The sequence below is a fragment of the Elephas maximus genome, chromosome 5 (assembly GCF_024166365.1).
Source record: "Elephas maximus indicus isolate mEleMax1 chromosome 5, mEleMax1 primary haplotype, whole genome shotgun sequence".
Lineage (NCBI taxonomy): Eukaryota > Metazoa > Chordata > Mammalia > Proboscidea > Elephantidae > Elephas > Elephas maximus.
Window position 1 is genome coordinate 36782436 of NC_064823.1, and position 16483 is coordinate 36798918.

Sequence of the window (16483 nt, forward strand, 5' to 3'; positions counted from 1 at the left end):
GTGGTCTTACTTGTTCCTTTTGGTCTTATTTGACCCCTTCATTGTGGAGCTAGTAATTAGAGCTGTAGTGAAATCATACAAGAACATAGAATTCAACGAGAAGAGACATGGTGAGCCTTTGATTCCTTGAATGCAAATTACCAAATTTAGAATGTATGTAACAGAGAGAAGAATAGAATTAGGCCCTGGGTTAATAACTAATGTTTGGAAAGATTTTAGCTTCCTGTTCCGCTTTATAAATCTCATAGTTACACTACTAGAATTTAATGTTTTACTCTAGATAAGAACTGTTATACTGTCTCATAATTTATGAAAGTTTATTTATTCATAAACTTGATTTTACCTTTGAACAAACTTCAGAAAAAAATTCCTGGCAAGGTGTATTATAACCTGTTTTCTGAAATGCTTTTGTCATTGTCTTCTTTAAAATTTTTCTCCAAAAGTATCTTAGGGATGACTGTAATTAGGCTAATTGTGTACACCCATATGTGTAGCTTATGGCAGGAAGAGAAAAATACCATCTTTAGAAAGTGGTACAGTATGTTTCAATATGCAGCCACAGTGCTTTCAGTGCTGGCTATGCAGTCAATCATGTGCTGACAGCTGTGAGGAACAGAACTTTGTGTAATTCCTTTGGTGTAAAAGGGAATTGACAATTATTTTTAGGGAATAATTAATGCAACTTTTTTATAAAAGTAAAAACAATTTTCAACCCTTGACACCTGTTAAAAAGAAAAAAAAGAAGGATGAATATGAAGGACATTTTTGACTGACAGAAAAGGCTTGAAGAGAAATGGATGATATTGGCAACTATGTAAGACACTGTCTTCCAGAATGTATAGACATATAATTAACTCTAAGAATAATAAAGAGTTAAAATTTTAAAAGGAAACAAACACATTCTCAATGTAATGATAAACATGTGGAAAGTCCCTGTAAATATTGTATTACATGTTGTTGTTAGGTGCTGTAGAGTTGGTTCCAACTGGTAGCGACCCTGTGTACAACAGAGCAAAACGCTGCCCAATCTTGTGCCATCCTTACAGTCGTTACGCTTGAGGCCATTGTTGCAGCCACTGTGTCAGACCATCTCGTTGAGGTTCTTCCTCCTTTTCACTGACCCTCCACTTTACCCAGCATGATGGCCTTCTTCAAGGACGGGTCCCTCCTGATAACATGTCCAAAATAATTTAGATGAAGTCTCGTCATTCTCCCTTCTAAGGAGCATTCTGGTTCTACTTCTTCTAAGACATTTATTTATTTATTTTGGCAGTCCTTTTTTTATAGTATATTCAGTGTTGTTCACCAGCACCACAGCTCAAAGGTGCCAGTTCTTCTTCGTTCTTCCTTTTTCATTGTCCAGCTTTTGCATGCATTGTATTACGTAGTTTTGTTAGTAAATAGAAATTGTGACAGTTTCATGTAGTTCTGATTTTTTTTTTAATTATTTTAGGAAACAAATAACATGAACAAAAGAAGAGTGGAAGGAAAGCAGGGAGGGACATACAGAAGAAAGGAATAAAGGGAGAAAGAAAAAATATTTATATATTTATTCAAGTGAGGGTGATGCTGACTTCTTTCTTCTGTTACTATCATCATTCATTCAGAATTAACCCATGTGGTCAAACAGTTGGAAATACTGGGGATTATTTTGGAATTGTGTGTTGCAAAAAGAGTAAACCTGGCCAAATAGTTTGTCTTTAACCATTATCATGTGCTTTGCCAGCTACATGTTCTTGTGACACGGGTTTTGAACAAAAGCCTTATCATACGTTTGATCATTACACATGTATTTAAATAACTCTTGAAACTTGTTCAAAAAATAATTCATTTCCAAATGGTGATTGTTTACAAGTATTAGTAAGCTAATGGTAATTGTATTAAGAGAATTTTATTCCAAATATAACCACAAATTAGTATTCCTTCTCCAGCATTACCTGAAAAATCCTTCTCTGTTCAGCTTTTCCACCCTTTGACCTCAACACCGAGGTCACACCTCCAGTTGAAGCTTTTATCTTGAGTCAGTGGAAGAAAGAAATGTTGATTTTCTTCTGCTCACATTGTGATTTTTACTTTTTAACTTTGATAGCATAGGCACCTATCTTATTTTCACAGAATAACTGTCAATACTTCATACGTTTTGAATTATTTAATATATTACCTTTAACCTTATATTAGGCAAATAAAAAAATAAATGAGGTGGCATTATTTAAGTAGTCATGTCATTATTTGAACTTACTTAGCCACAGACTGTGTTATAGGTGGTGAATGTGTTATCTGTGAGACTGTCTTTCCACAAAGCCTGAGCAGTGAGTTATCAGCCATGACCTGGCTTTCTTTGCTGTGCTGAATGACCATGAGCCGGAAATACCTCATCAAGTCAAACTTTTGGTATTCTTTGTCAGCATTACCTTAAACAATAGTAGCAGGCATCTTTGATATAGTCAAACTGAACAATACTGTTCACACAATTAAAGTTACAGGACAATTGCTTGTGCATTAATCATTTTATTTTAGACATATACAGGTATAACCAGCTTTGGTGAAAATTTCTATACCCTGAAAGAGTGCCTAGCACTGCATATAGTTGATGTTCAAACACTATTTTATGAAAATACTATGTCAAGTCTCTTTGAGGGATACAGAGACTTACCAGATACGGTTCCTGTTTGGTAATATTGATGAGAAGAAAACTATATACTGAAGAAATGAGCAGTGTTTGATGGATTCAAGGGTAACAATTTGAGAAAAATAAGACAAGGAAGGGGAGATTGTAGAGTGTTTATATTTCATGCACTCAAGAGCCAAGTGGACTAGAGGGTCTGAGACTGAACTGCATTGGCCTCACAGTGGCCTACATTAAGACACCCCCTCCTTATGCTGATGATAATAGAAAATCTATGTTTTACCAATAAAAAAAAAAAAAAGTAACCGTTGTCATCGAGTCAATCCCAGCTCATTGCGACTCTATAAAACAGAATAGAACTGCCCCATAGGGTTTCCAAGAAGTGGTTGGTGGATTCGAACTGCTAACATTTTGGTTAGCAGCCAAGCTCTTATCTACTGTGTCACTAGGACTCCATTTTCCAGTGGTAATGTATAATTAGAGGTAAAGCAAAAGTCTTGTTCTCTCCACCTTGGGGAATTTTTTTTTCTTTTTTTATTGTGGAAAGTTTACAATTTAAGTCAGTTTCTCATACAAAAACTTATACACACATTTTTTTTTCTAAGATTTTTTTTTAATTAACTTTTATTAAGCTTCAAGTAAACGTTTACAGATCCAGTCTGTCACATATAAGTTTACATACATCTCACTCCCTACTCCCACTTGCTCTCCCCCTCTTGAGTCAGCCCTTTCAGTCTCTCCTTTCGTGACAATTTTGCCAGCTTACCTCTCTCTCTATCCTCCCATCCCCCCTCCAGACAAGAGTTGCCAACACAATCTCAAGTGTCCACCTGATATAATTAGCTCACTCTTCATCAGCGTCCCTCTCCCACCCGCTGACCAGTCCCTTCCATGTCTGATGAGTTGTCTTCGGGGATGGTTCCTGTCCTGTGCCAACAGAAGGTCTGGGGAGCATGGCCGCCAGGATTCCTCTAGTCTCAGTCAGACCGTTAAGTTTGGTCTTTTTATGAGAATTTGGGGTCTGTATCCCACTGATCTCCTGCTCCCTCAGGGGTCCTCTGCTGTGCTCCCTGTCAGGGCAGTCATCGATTGTGGCCGGGCACCAACTAGTTCTTCTGGTCTCGGGATGATGTAGGTCTCTGGTTCATGTGGCCCTTTCTGTCTGTTGGGCTCTTAGTTGTCGCGTGGCCTTGGTGTTCTTCATTTTCCTTTGCTCTAGTTGGGTTGAGACCAATTGATGCATCTTAGATGGCCGCTTGTTAGCATTTAAGACCCCAGACGCCACATTTCAAAGTGGTATGCAGAATGATTTCATAATAGAATTATATTGCCAATTGACTTAGAAGTCCCCGCAAACCATGTTCCCCAGACCCCCGCCCTTGCTCCGCTGACCTTTGAAGCATTCATTTTATCCCGGAAACTTCTTTGCTTTTGGTCCATTCCAATTGAACTGACCTTCCATGTATTGAGTGTTGTCTTTCCCTTCACCTAAAGCAGTTCTTATCTACTGATTAATCAATAAAAAACCCTCTCCCACCCTCCTTCCATCCCCCCCTCGTAACCACAAAAGTATGTGTTCTTCTCAGGTTTACTATTTCTCAAGATCTTATAATAGTGGTCTTATACAATATTTGTCCTTTTGCCTCTGACTAATTTCGCTCAGCATAGTGCCTTCCAGGTTCCTCCATGTTATGAAATGTTTCACAGATTCGTCACTGTTCTTTATTGATGCGTAGTATTCCATTGTGTGAATATACCACAATTTATTTACCCATTCATCCGTTGATGGACACCTTGGTTGCTTCCGACTTTTTGCTATTATATACACACATTTTTATGTGACCCTAGTTGCTCTTCCTATAATGTGACAACACACTCCTCCTCTCCACTCTGTATTTTCCATGTCCGTTCAGCCAGCTCCTATCCTCCTCTGCCTTCTCATCTCGCCTCCAGACAGGAGCTGCCCACTTAGTCTCATGTGTCTACTTGAGCTAAGAAGCACGCTCCTCAGCAGTATCATTGTATGTCTTATAGACCAGTCTAATCTTTGAAGACTTGGCTTCAGGAGTGGTTTTAGTTTTGGGCTAACAGAGCCTGGGGGCCATGTCCTCTGGGGTCCCTCCAGTCTCAATGAGATCGTTAAGTCTAGTCTTTTTACTAGAATTTGAGTTCTGCACCCCACTTTTCTCCTGCTCCATCAGGGACTCTGTTTTATTCCCTGCCAGGGCAGTCATTGGTGGTAGCTGGGCACCATCTAGTTTTTCTGGTCTCAGGCTGAGGGAGTCTCTGGTTTATGTGGCTCTTTCTGTCTCTTGGGCTCATATTTTCCTTGTGTTTTTGGTGTTCTTCATTCTCCTTTGCTCCAGGTGGGTTGGGACCAATTTATACATCTTAGATGGCCGCTTGCTAGCTTTTACGACCCTCACGCCACTCATCAAAGTGGGTTGCAGAACGTTAATACGCTTTGTTATGCCAGTTGGCCTAGCTGTTCCCCGAAACCATGGTCCCCCGACACCTGCCCCTACTACTATGTTCCTCAAAAAGTGGTTGTATTCAGGAAACTTCTTAGCCTTTCGTTTAGTCCAGTTGTGCTGAGTTCCACTGTATTGTGTATTGTCCTTCCCTTCACCTGAAATAATTCTTGTCTACTATCCAGTTAGTGAATACCCCTCTCCCTTCATCCCTCCCCACTCTTGTAACCATCGAAGAATGTTTTCTTCTGTGTTTAAATCTTTTCTTGAGTTCTTATAATAGTGGTCTCATACAATATTTGTCCTTTTGCGACTGACTAATTTCACTCAGCATAACGCCTTCCAGATTCCTCCATATTATGAGATGTTTCATGGATTTGTCATTGTTCTTTATTGTTGCATAGTATTCTGCTATGTGTATATACCATAATTTGTTTATCCATTCATCTGTTGATGGCCACCTAGGTTTTTTCCATCTTTTTGCTATTGTGAACAGTTCCTCAATGAACATGGGTGTGCATATATCTATTCATGTGAGGGCTCTTATTTCTCTAGAATATATTCCAAGGAGTGGGATTGCTGGATTGTATGGTAGCTCTATTTCTAGCTCTTTGAGGAAGCATCAAATTGATTTCCAAAGTGGTTGTACCATTTTACAGTCCCACCAGCAGTGTATAAGTGTTCCAGTCTGTCCACACCTGTCCAACATTTATTATTTTCTGTTTTTCGGATTAATACGAGCCTCGTTGGGATGAGATGGTATCTCGTTTTAAACGTTTTGATTTGCATTTCTCTAATGGCTAATGATGGTGAGCATTTCCTGATATATCTGTTAGCCACCTGAATGTCTTTGGTGAAGTGCCTGTTCATATCCTTTGCCCATTTTTTAATTGGGTTATTAGCCTTTTTGTTGTTGAGGTTTTGAATTATCTTGTAGACTTTAGAGATTAGACCCTGATCAGATTTGTTGTAGCCAAAAATTTTTTTCCGAGTCTGTAGGTTGTCTTTTTACTCTCTTGGTAAAGTCTTTGGATGAGCGTAAGTGTTTGATTTTTAGGAGCTTCCAGTTATCTAGTTTCCCTTCTGGTGTTTGTGCATTGTTAGTAATGTTTTGTATACCGTTTATGCCAGGTATTAGGGCTTCTAGTGTTATCCCTATTTTTTCTTCCGTGATAATTATCATTTTAGATTTTATATTTAGATCTTTGATCCATTTTGAGTTAGTTTTTTGTACATGGCGTGAGGATGGGTCTTATTTTATTTTTTTGCAGATGGATATCCAGTTATGCCAGCATTATTTGTTAAAGAGACTGTCTTTCCCCAATTAACGGACTTTGGGCCTTTGTCAAATATCAGCTACTCATAAGTGGATGAATTTATGTCTGGATTCTCAATTCTGTTCCATTGGTCTATGTATCTGTTGTTGTACCAGTACCAGGCTGTTTTGACCACCATGGCGGTATAATAGGTTAAAAAACCAGGCAGTGCGAGGCCGCCCACTTTGTTCTTTTTTAGTAATGCTTTGCTTATCCAGGGCCTCTTCCCTTTTGAAGAAATTTTTGAAGAGCAGTTTGGAAAGGGATTTTACAGTTAGCCAGGGATGAGATCTGAAATAGATGGATTTGTATTGTAAAGAAGGGAGATTTTATTAAGTTTATGAGCTTCAGAATCTTATGGTACCACAGACTTCCTCTGTAGATGATTGTAGTTTGTGATAAGCTAAATGTTCTGTTGAATCCAGGTTTTCCACTTGGTGGCCATCCCTGCATAGGGAACATACTAAGGACAGGTCATAGTGGAGATCATTCTCCTTTTGTAGTGACTTTTATGAAAGCATTTGTGCCCTGTGACCTTGTTGTTTTCCTTGTTCTCTGCTGCACCCAGTGGAGGTCAAGCCACCCCAAGTGATTTGGTTAATCAGAAAAGAAAATCATTAGTGTCTGTTCTAGAAGAGTTGCCCATCTGTGGGAACAGGATGTGGGGTGGAGGCAATGCTTATGTAAAAATAAATAGCAAACAAAGCAATATGTAAGTTTTGTATCATGATGTAGATTAGACAATGCTTATTTTAAAATTAGAAGAGAGAAGCATTGTTTTTGGCCAAAGTTATCAGTGAAATTCTAACTCTGGAAAATTTGAAGTTGTATTAATTTGGAGAACTAGTGGATTTTTTTATTAAAAGTGCTTTCTGCTTATATTTGACTAGTAACTTAGTAAATGGATTTGGCATCTTAAGCAAAGAAATAGCATAATAAAAACTGGTTTGACAGATTGGCCAGGCAGAGATATGTAGGAATGACTGGAAAAAAGGGAGAGCAGAGGCAGGGAGACAAATCAGTAGACTCCTAAAGTGATCCCTCTTGCTGCCTGTTATAGTGATCAAGGCATGAATTGGTGAGGACCTAAACTAGGGTGATTAGCAAATGGAATGGCAAGGAAGAGACTCATAGTGGAGGAATTGCTAGAACTTGGTAACATTGAATGTATGGATTTTATGTAGTGTTTTCTCTTGTTTATGTGCTTGGCTGCTAACCGAAACGTTGACAGTTCGAACATACCCAGCCACTCTTTGGAAGAAAGACCTAGCAATTCACTTCCATAAAGATTACAGTCAAGAAACCCTGTGGCGGAGTTCTGCTCTGTCACATGGGGTTGCTATGAGTCGAAATCAACTTGACAGTACCTAGTAACAGCAACTGCCTAGTAATATGTGGCTTTTATTTGTATTGTCTCGTTCAATCTTCACAACAATCGTATAAAGTGTAGGTACTGTTATCATTCAGATCATGCAGTTAATAATTATCAGAGCCAGTACCCAAGCCAGCCTTGTTGTAAAGAACACAGATTTATCAAAGGCTAAAATAAAGAGTGATGCTAATGTTTTTAGTACGAGTCCTGATGCCTGTTAGGAGTGTTAAGAGTCTGGTTTAATGTTGATCATTGGAATACATATAACACAAACCTTCTTCTGTCTTTTTTTTTCTTTAGTGCGGCTTCATGACAGCATATCAGAAGAGGGCTTCCATTACTTGGTGTTTGATTTGTAAGTACACACTTTGTGTTCATTTACTTTTGTAGTCTATTTCAAGACCATTTTTAATTAAACATGATTTTTCTTATTGTACAGTCCAAATTAATGACCATAATATTTTTTAAATATTATATGCTCAACAGTATTTATTTAAAATTTAAATTAATCTTTATAAGTGAAACAGGTTATAAGTCTGTCTCCTTTTGGAGTATCCATTGTATATCATAAGTAGCTATCAGTTTAACCTTAGGGTAAAAAAATGGCTGACATACGCAATATTTTCTGTTGGATTTTTTTGAGCTATGGTATGTATAATTTATTATCTTGCATAAAAAGAACCCAAGGAAAGGTGGATCAAGAGTTGCTTAATTTGGGGTTTCAGCAACATCATCAAGCTCCCATTCTTGGCTCCAGTTCATTGGCTTTCTCCTTAGACTGGCATGGTTCAGGATATTACTTGCAGACGTGAAAATGTCCACTGAAACACATTATCTCTTGTTCTTTTTAAAAATGAAAAACTTAGTTTACTGCGCATTTAATCTCACTCACCAGGACTGGGTTACGTGCTCACCTGTAACCCATCACTAGCAAGAGGAATGGGATTAACAAGATTGATTTAGACTACTCAGGATTTACAAACTTTGGTTCTATCAACAAGGATGAAGGGAAAATAATGGTTCCTGGGTAGCCAACCCATAGTGCCTACTTTGGATAGCAGGGATATAATGAGACAGGATATAATGAGATATTGCTAGTAGGAATTTAATCAATATACACTTAGGAAATCAGTTTGATACTACATATCAAGAAACTCAAAAGTGCCCATCCTCTTTTACATAGTATAATTCTAGGAGTAAAATCCATGAAAAGTATACCCTTTGTGCAGATGAAACTTTATTCTAAAAGATGTTTGTTGCAGCATCCTTTTTAATGGAAAAAGAAAAGAGAGAAAAACAAGGGTACAGTAATAGGGAAATAGTTGTGTAAGGATAAAAGGATAGTATGTTCATATAATGGAATACTCTCCCAGCATTTTAAAGTGATGTTTACAAAGGAATTTTTGAGAGAGATAAGTAAGAAAAATGTATTACTTCACATAATATGAGTATGGTGGTGTACTTACCAAAAAAACCAAACCTAGTGCCATGGAGTTGATTCCGACTCATAGCGACCCTATGGAACAGAGTAGAACTGCCCCCATAGAGTTTCCAAGGAGCGCCTGGTGGATTCGAACTGCCGACCCTTTGGTTAGCAGCCGTAGCACTTAACCACTAGATTTGCTTAATTCAGCCGTTCAATGATGTCGTTAAGAAACCACCTTCTTTTCATCTTTCTTTCTGCTTTTTCAACATATGGGCTTGTCCTCATGTACAGGCCCCCTTTATAGTCACAAGTTGACCGCCTCAGTCTCAGTATCACATTGACTTCCAAAGGCAGAAAAAAAGGGCATGTTAATTCATTGTATATATTTTTATCTATGAGAAAACCTTTCCTAGAAGTCCCTCAGAAAATACCTGATGTCTGCTAATGGATCCTTCTTTAGAATTGCTTCTCATGCCCATGTCTAAACCAGGTATTGGCAAAGGGAATGGAATTACAACAGTTGGCGTAAGCCAATCATAATTCTGTCAGTAGGTCTGGGTAAGGAACTGGTCTCCCCTGCATCACATGAGTGCCAGTGAAGAACTAAATCATGGTTCTGTTTTCAAGAAAGGAGGGGGGAGTCTTGCCTTTTGGGTTAGCATGCCAAGCATTCCTACCACCTTGGTGTTCTGTGCATATGCTGTAGAAAGAGACACTAGTTTTGTTGATGAGCAATTCTTCTGCACAGGCTTCTCTCCACAGGCACAGTCCTTTCATGGCTTGCTCATGTGGGTGTAGTTTGACATGACTCTGTGCTGCACTAGTAGTCCTTCCCCTTCAGTCCCCTCTTGGAGCTCATATTTTTACTTTCTATGTTGTTCATATTTTTACTTGCTCTGATGTTTTCTTCCTTCTTGATGTCCCAAGGCTCCTTCTTTTATCATTTCCTTTCTGTTTGAAGAACTTCTTTTAGCCGTTCTCTTAGGGTAGGTCTGCTGGCAATAAATTCTTAGTTTTCCTTTTTCTGAGAATGCCTTGATTTCCCCTTCATTTCTGAAGAATGTTTTTGCTGGACATAGAATTGATTGACTGTCCTTTTCTTTGAATGTTATGCCACTTCAGTCTGCCATCTTTGGTTTTTGATAAGAAATTTGCTGTCATTCTAATTGTTTTTCCCCTATAGTTAAGGTATTGTTTCTCTCAGGCTGCTTTAAAAAAATTTCCCTTGTCTTTAGTTTGACTGTGATGTATCTTAGTTTAGATTTCTTAGGGTTTATCCTATTTGGGGTTCACTTAGCCTGTTGAATCTGTAAGGTTATATCTTCCACCAAATTTGGGGAATTTTTAGGGTTATTTCTTTGCGTACTTTTTCTGCCTCACCTTTTTTCTCCTCTTCTTCTGAAATGCTGATGACACAAATATTAGCCATATAATTATCCCACATATCCCTGAGGCTCTGGGGTTTTTTTTTTTTTTTTTGTCTGTTTTGTTGTTGTACAGATTGGGTAGCTTCTATTGTTCTGTCTTCAAGTTCACTGATTTTATCCTCCATTTTCTCCTTTCTGCTGTCGAGCCCATCAATTGATTTTTTTGTTTTTTATTATATTTTTCAGTTCTACTGGTTCTATTTGGATCTTCTTTATATCTGCTTTTTCTTTTCTGAGACTTCCTGTTTTTTATTTGTTTCAAATGTATTTGTAGTTGCTCATTGAAGAATTTTATTATGGCTGCTTACAGATCCTTGTCAGATAATTCCAACAGTTTTGTCATCTGTTTGTTGATGTCTGTTGATTGTCCTTTCTCATTCAAATTAAGATTTTTGTGGTTCTTGGTATGATGGGTGTTCTGGATTTTATTTAAATCTCCTGTTTTAGCAGGCTTTTCTGAAACCATACCAGTAAGGTTAAAAGGGTGTTACTTCATTGCTGTCAGGGAGGGGTAAAATCCCAAGTCCCTCATTTAGTCTCCATTGACACCCTGGGGGATGTACGTCCTTACTTCTGGGCAGGATGGGATTACAGGTGTCCCATTTGGTCTTTTCTGACACCACCCTGACACAGGTTGGGGCACCCTATTATAGCTGGTATATCATAGAAGTCTAAGCCTCCCCACTTGGCCTTTGTTGATAGGGATGGGGTTTGGGTCACAGTGTTTTCCATGGTATTTGACTAGAGAAATATGGTTATTGTCTGAATGTTTTGTGTCATGTTGCTCTGCTCCTTTTCTGGTTCTTTGGCTAGAGAGAATTGGCTTTTCTTGAAGCGTTTTTTGTCTGAGCCTTTTCATATTTCCAGTTTGTGAGCTTTCCCATACCTAGTCCAGTGTATATATGAGGCAAAAAAAAAAAAAAAAAAAAATCAGGAATTCACTTCCATGTCATTCCTAGCTGATCTGCCTTCTCTCTACCTTTCAGAGTCTTCTTATGTTTGTTTTATATGTAATGTCCAGGGAGTTTTGCTGAAATTAACAGAAGTGAGGAAAAATATATCTATTCTCTTTTATCCAGAACCAGATCTGTTGTTATTTCTTGATAGATCTAATCTGTCAAAGCTCTTTTTCTATGTAAATCAAAGGTATGGTATAAGCTGGTGTATGTGCTTCATGCTATGATAAATACTTGAATGGAAAAAGTTTTGTTAATGCTCTTTACCTTAGTACCATCGTTTAGAATTGGATTTTAATCCAATTCTTCAAGAAGCACTTCAGTGTTAGATTAAATGTAAAAGGAAGGCACCCTTCCTCCCCTTGATATGCCACTTTCCCACAACGATCAAGTTATTCATCACATAGTTTAGAATAAAGCTTATTTTTTCATGTACCTTTTTTTTTAATACAGTACTTTGTAACTGGTGAGAAACATATAAAAATGTAGTAACCTGAAAACAAAATAGGATTTTCAAATACAGTGGACCACACTTGTAGCAATGATATTTACTCATGTTACTAATGTCTCTGAAACCAAAGTGAAGAGACTTCTGAGGGGGAAAGTTTACATTCTAGCCATAGTAATTTGAAATATGCTGACTTAGGTTACTTCCGGAATCAGGCAATTGAACCTCTGCTGTTAGAATGAAGAGCTCAGACTCATTGCAACTATTCTTCACTGCTTGAAGTTTTAGAAAAGCATTATCAGCCATTCTGATCCAATAAATGAGGTCAATAAACTAGTTAAACACAATCTTGTACAGCATACAGCTTTAGAGACAATTAGAAAACAATGGTTAAAAGTTTAGATAACTAAAAAGAGATTGTAACAAATATAGATGGACAATTCCTCAAAATTACCTAATTTGTTGTAGCGATAGTCTATGAAGAGGAAAGTAAGTAGTTTTAGAAAACTGCATATTTTAAGCAGTTTTAAAAAAAATATGGCCTAAAGATATGAATGAATACTCATATGGGAAAATTGGAAGAGACTTAGCCAATCAGCTACAACGTAAAATAACTACTTGAATCCTAAAGAAGGAATGTTCCTTTTGTTTGTCCTTTTGATGATGGTTTTGGCAGTGTGGTACTTGTGCATACTTCCTGTGGAATGTCAGCTATTCAGAATCTAATGGGAAGATCTATTTTTATAGATACATTGAGCCTTCTTCTAATGGAATACTTTTCCTTTTCTAAAAGGCAAAGCAGAATAAGCCATGAGTTCTACAAAAAATTAAAGTCTTTTCTGGCTATTTTAAATTTTTTTTTTTAATTCATATTTTTGTATATACTACTTCTAAGCACAAAGCGTTAGTGGTCATTTTTACAAGTAGATTCAAGAATCAGTAGGGAAGCCCTGTGAGAAGGCAAAAACACCTTCAAAGCAATTAATGAATGGCCCTAATTTTTTAGTGTCATCCTTCATCAGGTTTTATGCCCAGCAGGATTTTCAGGGTTGTCGCAGCAACTCTAGGAGGCAAGAGAGGCTATATTTTTAGAGATGTGGATTTATCTGAAATCCAAGGGAACACCCAAACCAAACCAAACCCACTGCCATAGAGTCGATTCTGACTCCTAGCGACCCTGTAGGACAGAGTAGAACTGCTCCATAGGGTTTCCAAGGAGCACCTGGTGGATTCAAACTGCCAGCCTCTTGGTTAGCAGCCGTAGCACTTAACCACTACACCACAGGAAAGTGAAAAAATGAAGCTAAAATTATAGTCTCCAAGGGAGACACCTACAGGCAAAGACCATGGTCTTAAGCAGATAAGGCAGTCATCTGAAGGTAAGTGACATATATATTTCAGGAACTGTGTATCAGAGAAGATCTGCATCATATCCATGTTGGGTAAACACATGTAACAAAGTACAGAAATTTCATAGTTCTCCCTAAGCTATGGAAATATATATATATGTATGAATAACATTTGGGTTGAATTATTGTAATCTCACTAGGGAACTAAAGCAGATAGGTTTGATTAAGGTTTATTGGAAAGAGTGCTTGACTGAGAATGAAAAGACTTAAGTTTCAGTCTCAAATCTTTGTTGTTGTTAGGTGCCCATGAGTTGATTCTGACTCACAGTGACCCTATATGGTAGAGTAAAACTGCCCCAAAGGATTTCCTAGGTTAATCTTTATGAGAGCAGATTCCCAGGTCTTTTCTCCTGCGGAGCCACTGGTGGGTTAGAACTGCTGACCTTTCAGTTAGCTGCCAAGCTTAACCATTGCACCATCAGGGCTTCTTGTCTCAAAACTACCCTGAGATAATATTTAGCATTATCTTTTCTCTAATCCTCATTTTCTTCATATAGAATGAGGCTGGAGGACGAGATGAAAAATTTGTTAGACATCTGTCAAGTCCTTTTCTGTTTTATGAGGCCAGGATGCTATTCTCATCAACTCCAGATTTCTGGTAGAATTAATGGGACTTCTGATATTATTTTTAAATACTGAAAAAAATCTTAAGAGTCTAAACTATTAGGGAAAAATGCTGTTATTACATATTTAAAAAGAACATTTTTTTCCTAGCAAAAGCACATCTTGGTAAGTGAAGTATTTCTTTTTTGTCTGTTTTGAAATGTTTGTGTGTTGGACTCCAGATAAGAAATTGTATTCATCAGATATGTGATGAGTGCCTACTAAGTGGCAGACACTGTGCTTTTAGTGCTTTAGGAAAAAGGCAGTGCTGTTCAACATTTTGAAATAAATGTCCCATTTTGATAAATTCAGAAAGGAACCCTCTGAGAGAACCTGATGTGCTGCCTTCCCCTGCGACATTTTATCATATTTATACTGGCCAGAGAGCTCGGTCAGCTTGTATGATCTGTAGTTATTAGGAAAACATGTATGTATTTCATTTTCCCATATTTGAAATTATAATATCAAAAATACTTTTTCAAACAACACATCTTGGACTACTTTTATTGGTAATTCCAGGAACAAAGGATTAGTCAGATACCATCCCTTTTTCAAAAATTTTGTATTTCAGAAGAGGAATTCAGTGACTTAAAAACACCTATGATTTAGCCCTAATAAGACAAAAGCTATCAAAGTGTTATGCAAGGGTTTGAGAAAGAGAGAGTCAGCATTCATTAAATCAGGGAGATCAGGAAACACAGTGCAAAGAACTGAAGTTGAGTCAGACATAATAGTGTCCTTGGAAAGATTCCTTCATGCAGCAAATACACACTTAGTATATACTTACTCTTCTAGGCACTGGGGATAAGCTACTTGAAGGGAAGAGGAATGACAGTTTCTGCCTTTTAAAGAGCTAAAAGCTATCTCACAGTTTTTATGTTCATGACACGCTTCCATCTACTGGAATATCTGGTTACATAATCAAAAAGTCAGCAATATTTACAAAACACATGCAAATATGGTATAACAAATCCCACGGCATCTGTGAAAATATCTGATATATGGCCCTAGTCACATGGTCATCCCTATGGTTATTTAGTAGAATTCTTCTGGTATCCTGATAACATATTCCTGTATTTCATAAGGCATATATATTCCATATATATTTCAGTGATTATTAAATCTCTTTGGTGAGGGGTATAGGTAAGGCTGGTTTGATTTTTCTGAATGCCTTTTACCTATTATTCACAGCAAATTTTATCCCTCTCAAAATCTACATAACACTATATTTCATCTGATCAGTATCACTGTAATAGTGGATTTAGAAACAGTATTAGCAAAAATAATTTTCACACTCATATCAAAATACGAAGGTACTACAGTAATAAAGCTATTTGGTCTATCAGTGCACTGTAAAACAATACTTGTTAAAAGAAAAAACTCAGGATTAAATGCCTGTTCAAGAGACAGAAAAATAAACCAATAATTAAAATATATAGTGTGACTTGTTCAATCATATTGTGTTGCATATGTGGTTTGGAGGAAAGACCAGAAGTAATGAGCCCAGTTAGAAGTTGGCTATACTAGAAAAAAAAAAAAAATTTTTTTATACTAGAGTCCAGCTAAATTCCTTTTAAAATACTTCATAGAATGAATTTAATTGTTAAAATGGAGGATATTTAAGTAACAAAGAAATCCTGTTGTTATAAATATGCTCTATCTCATGTATGTCTTTAGAAAACTGGAGTTGTTTTTGAATAAAAATACCCTGTCTCTTTTTAAAAAGAAACTAAAACAAAAAAGTGCAGTTTTGTTTTTGAGTGGAAGATAAAATACAGGCTTGGCTTTTTCTCATGTATTACGGTGATCCACAGTGGCAAAATGAACCATACCACCCACACATCATGGGCTTTTTTTTTTTTTTTTTTTTTGTATTATTGAGCACTTTCAGTTTGTATAAGATACGACCTTGCCTCAAAAGTACTCTTTAGTTTGCAGTCTGTGTGAGAGACTCTTTAATGATAAGTCTTATCTGATGGCTTCTAGTCAGGAATAATTGTCTTAAATTCTAGAAGGCCAATTTCTATTTCATTTGTTCACATTAGTAATTTTTACTCTTTGATGAAAATCAGAATTTCTTGGTGATATATGTACACCATCCTTGTAATTTTCATTCATTAATGTACGTCAGGATTTCTTGGTTGTATATCTATCTACTCCTTCATATTCATCTTTATGAAGTAGGAGAAAATGTTACAGAATTTAGGACTTCTGAAACTTTGACAATGTTTTTTAAAAATACTGAATTAATTAAAAATCCAATTAGCACATGTATGTTTATCATAGCACTGTTCACAACTTTAAAAAGATGGAAATAACCTAAGTGCTCATCAGTGAATGAATGGATAAAGCAAAATATAGTATATACATACAATGGAATACTACTCAGTGATGAACAATGAGTTCTCAAAACATCTTGGAACATGAAT

General features: G+C 37.0%; 1 protein-coding gene across 6 annotated transcripts in view; it reads left to right on the plus strand.

Annotated features, from left to right (window-relative positions):
- The window catches only part of CAMK2D (calcium/calmodulin dependent protein kinase II delta), a 365992-nt gene that overhangs the window by 186863 nt on the left and 162646 nt on the right, over positions 1-16483 (plus strand). For all 6 annotated transcript variants that reach the window (XM_049885473.1, XM_049885467.1, XM_049885466.1 and 3 more), the window contains exon 4: positions 8086-8140. In XM_049885473.1, coding sequence (XP_049741430.1) covers positions 8086-8140 — 55 coding nt within the window. The remainder of the gene's footprint in view (positions 1-8085; positions 8141-16483) is intronic.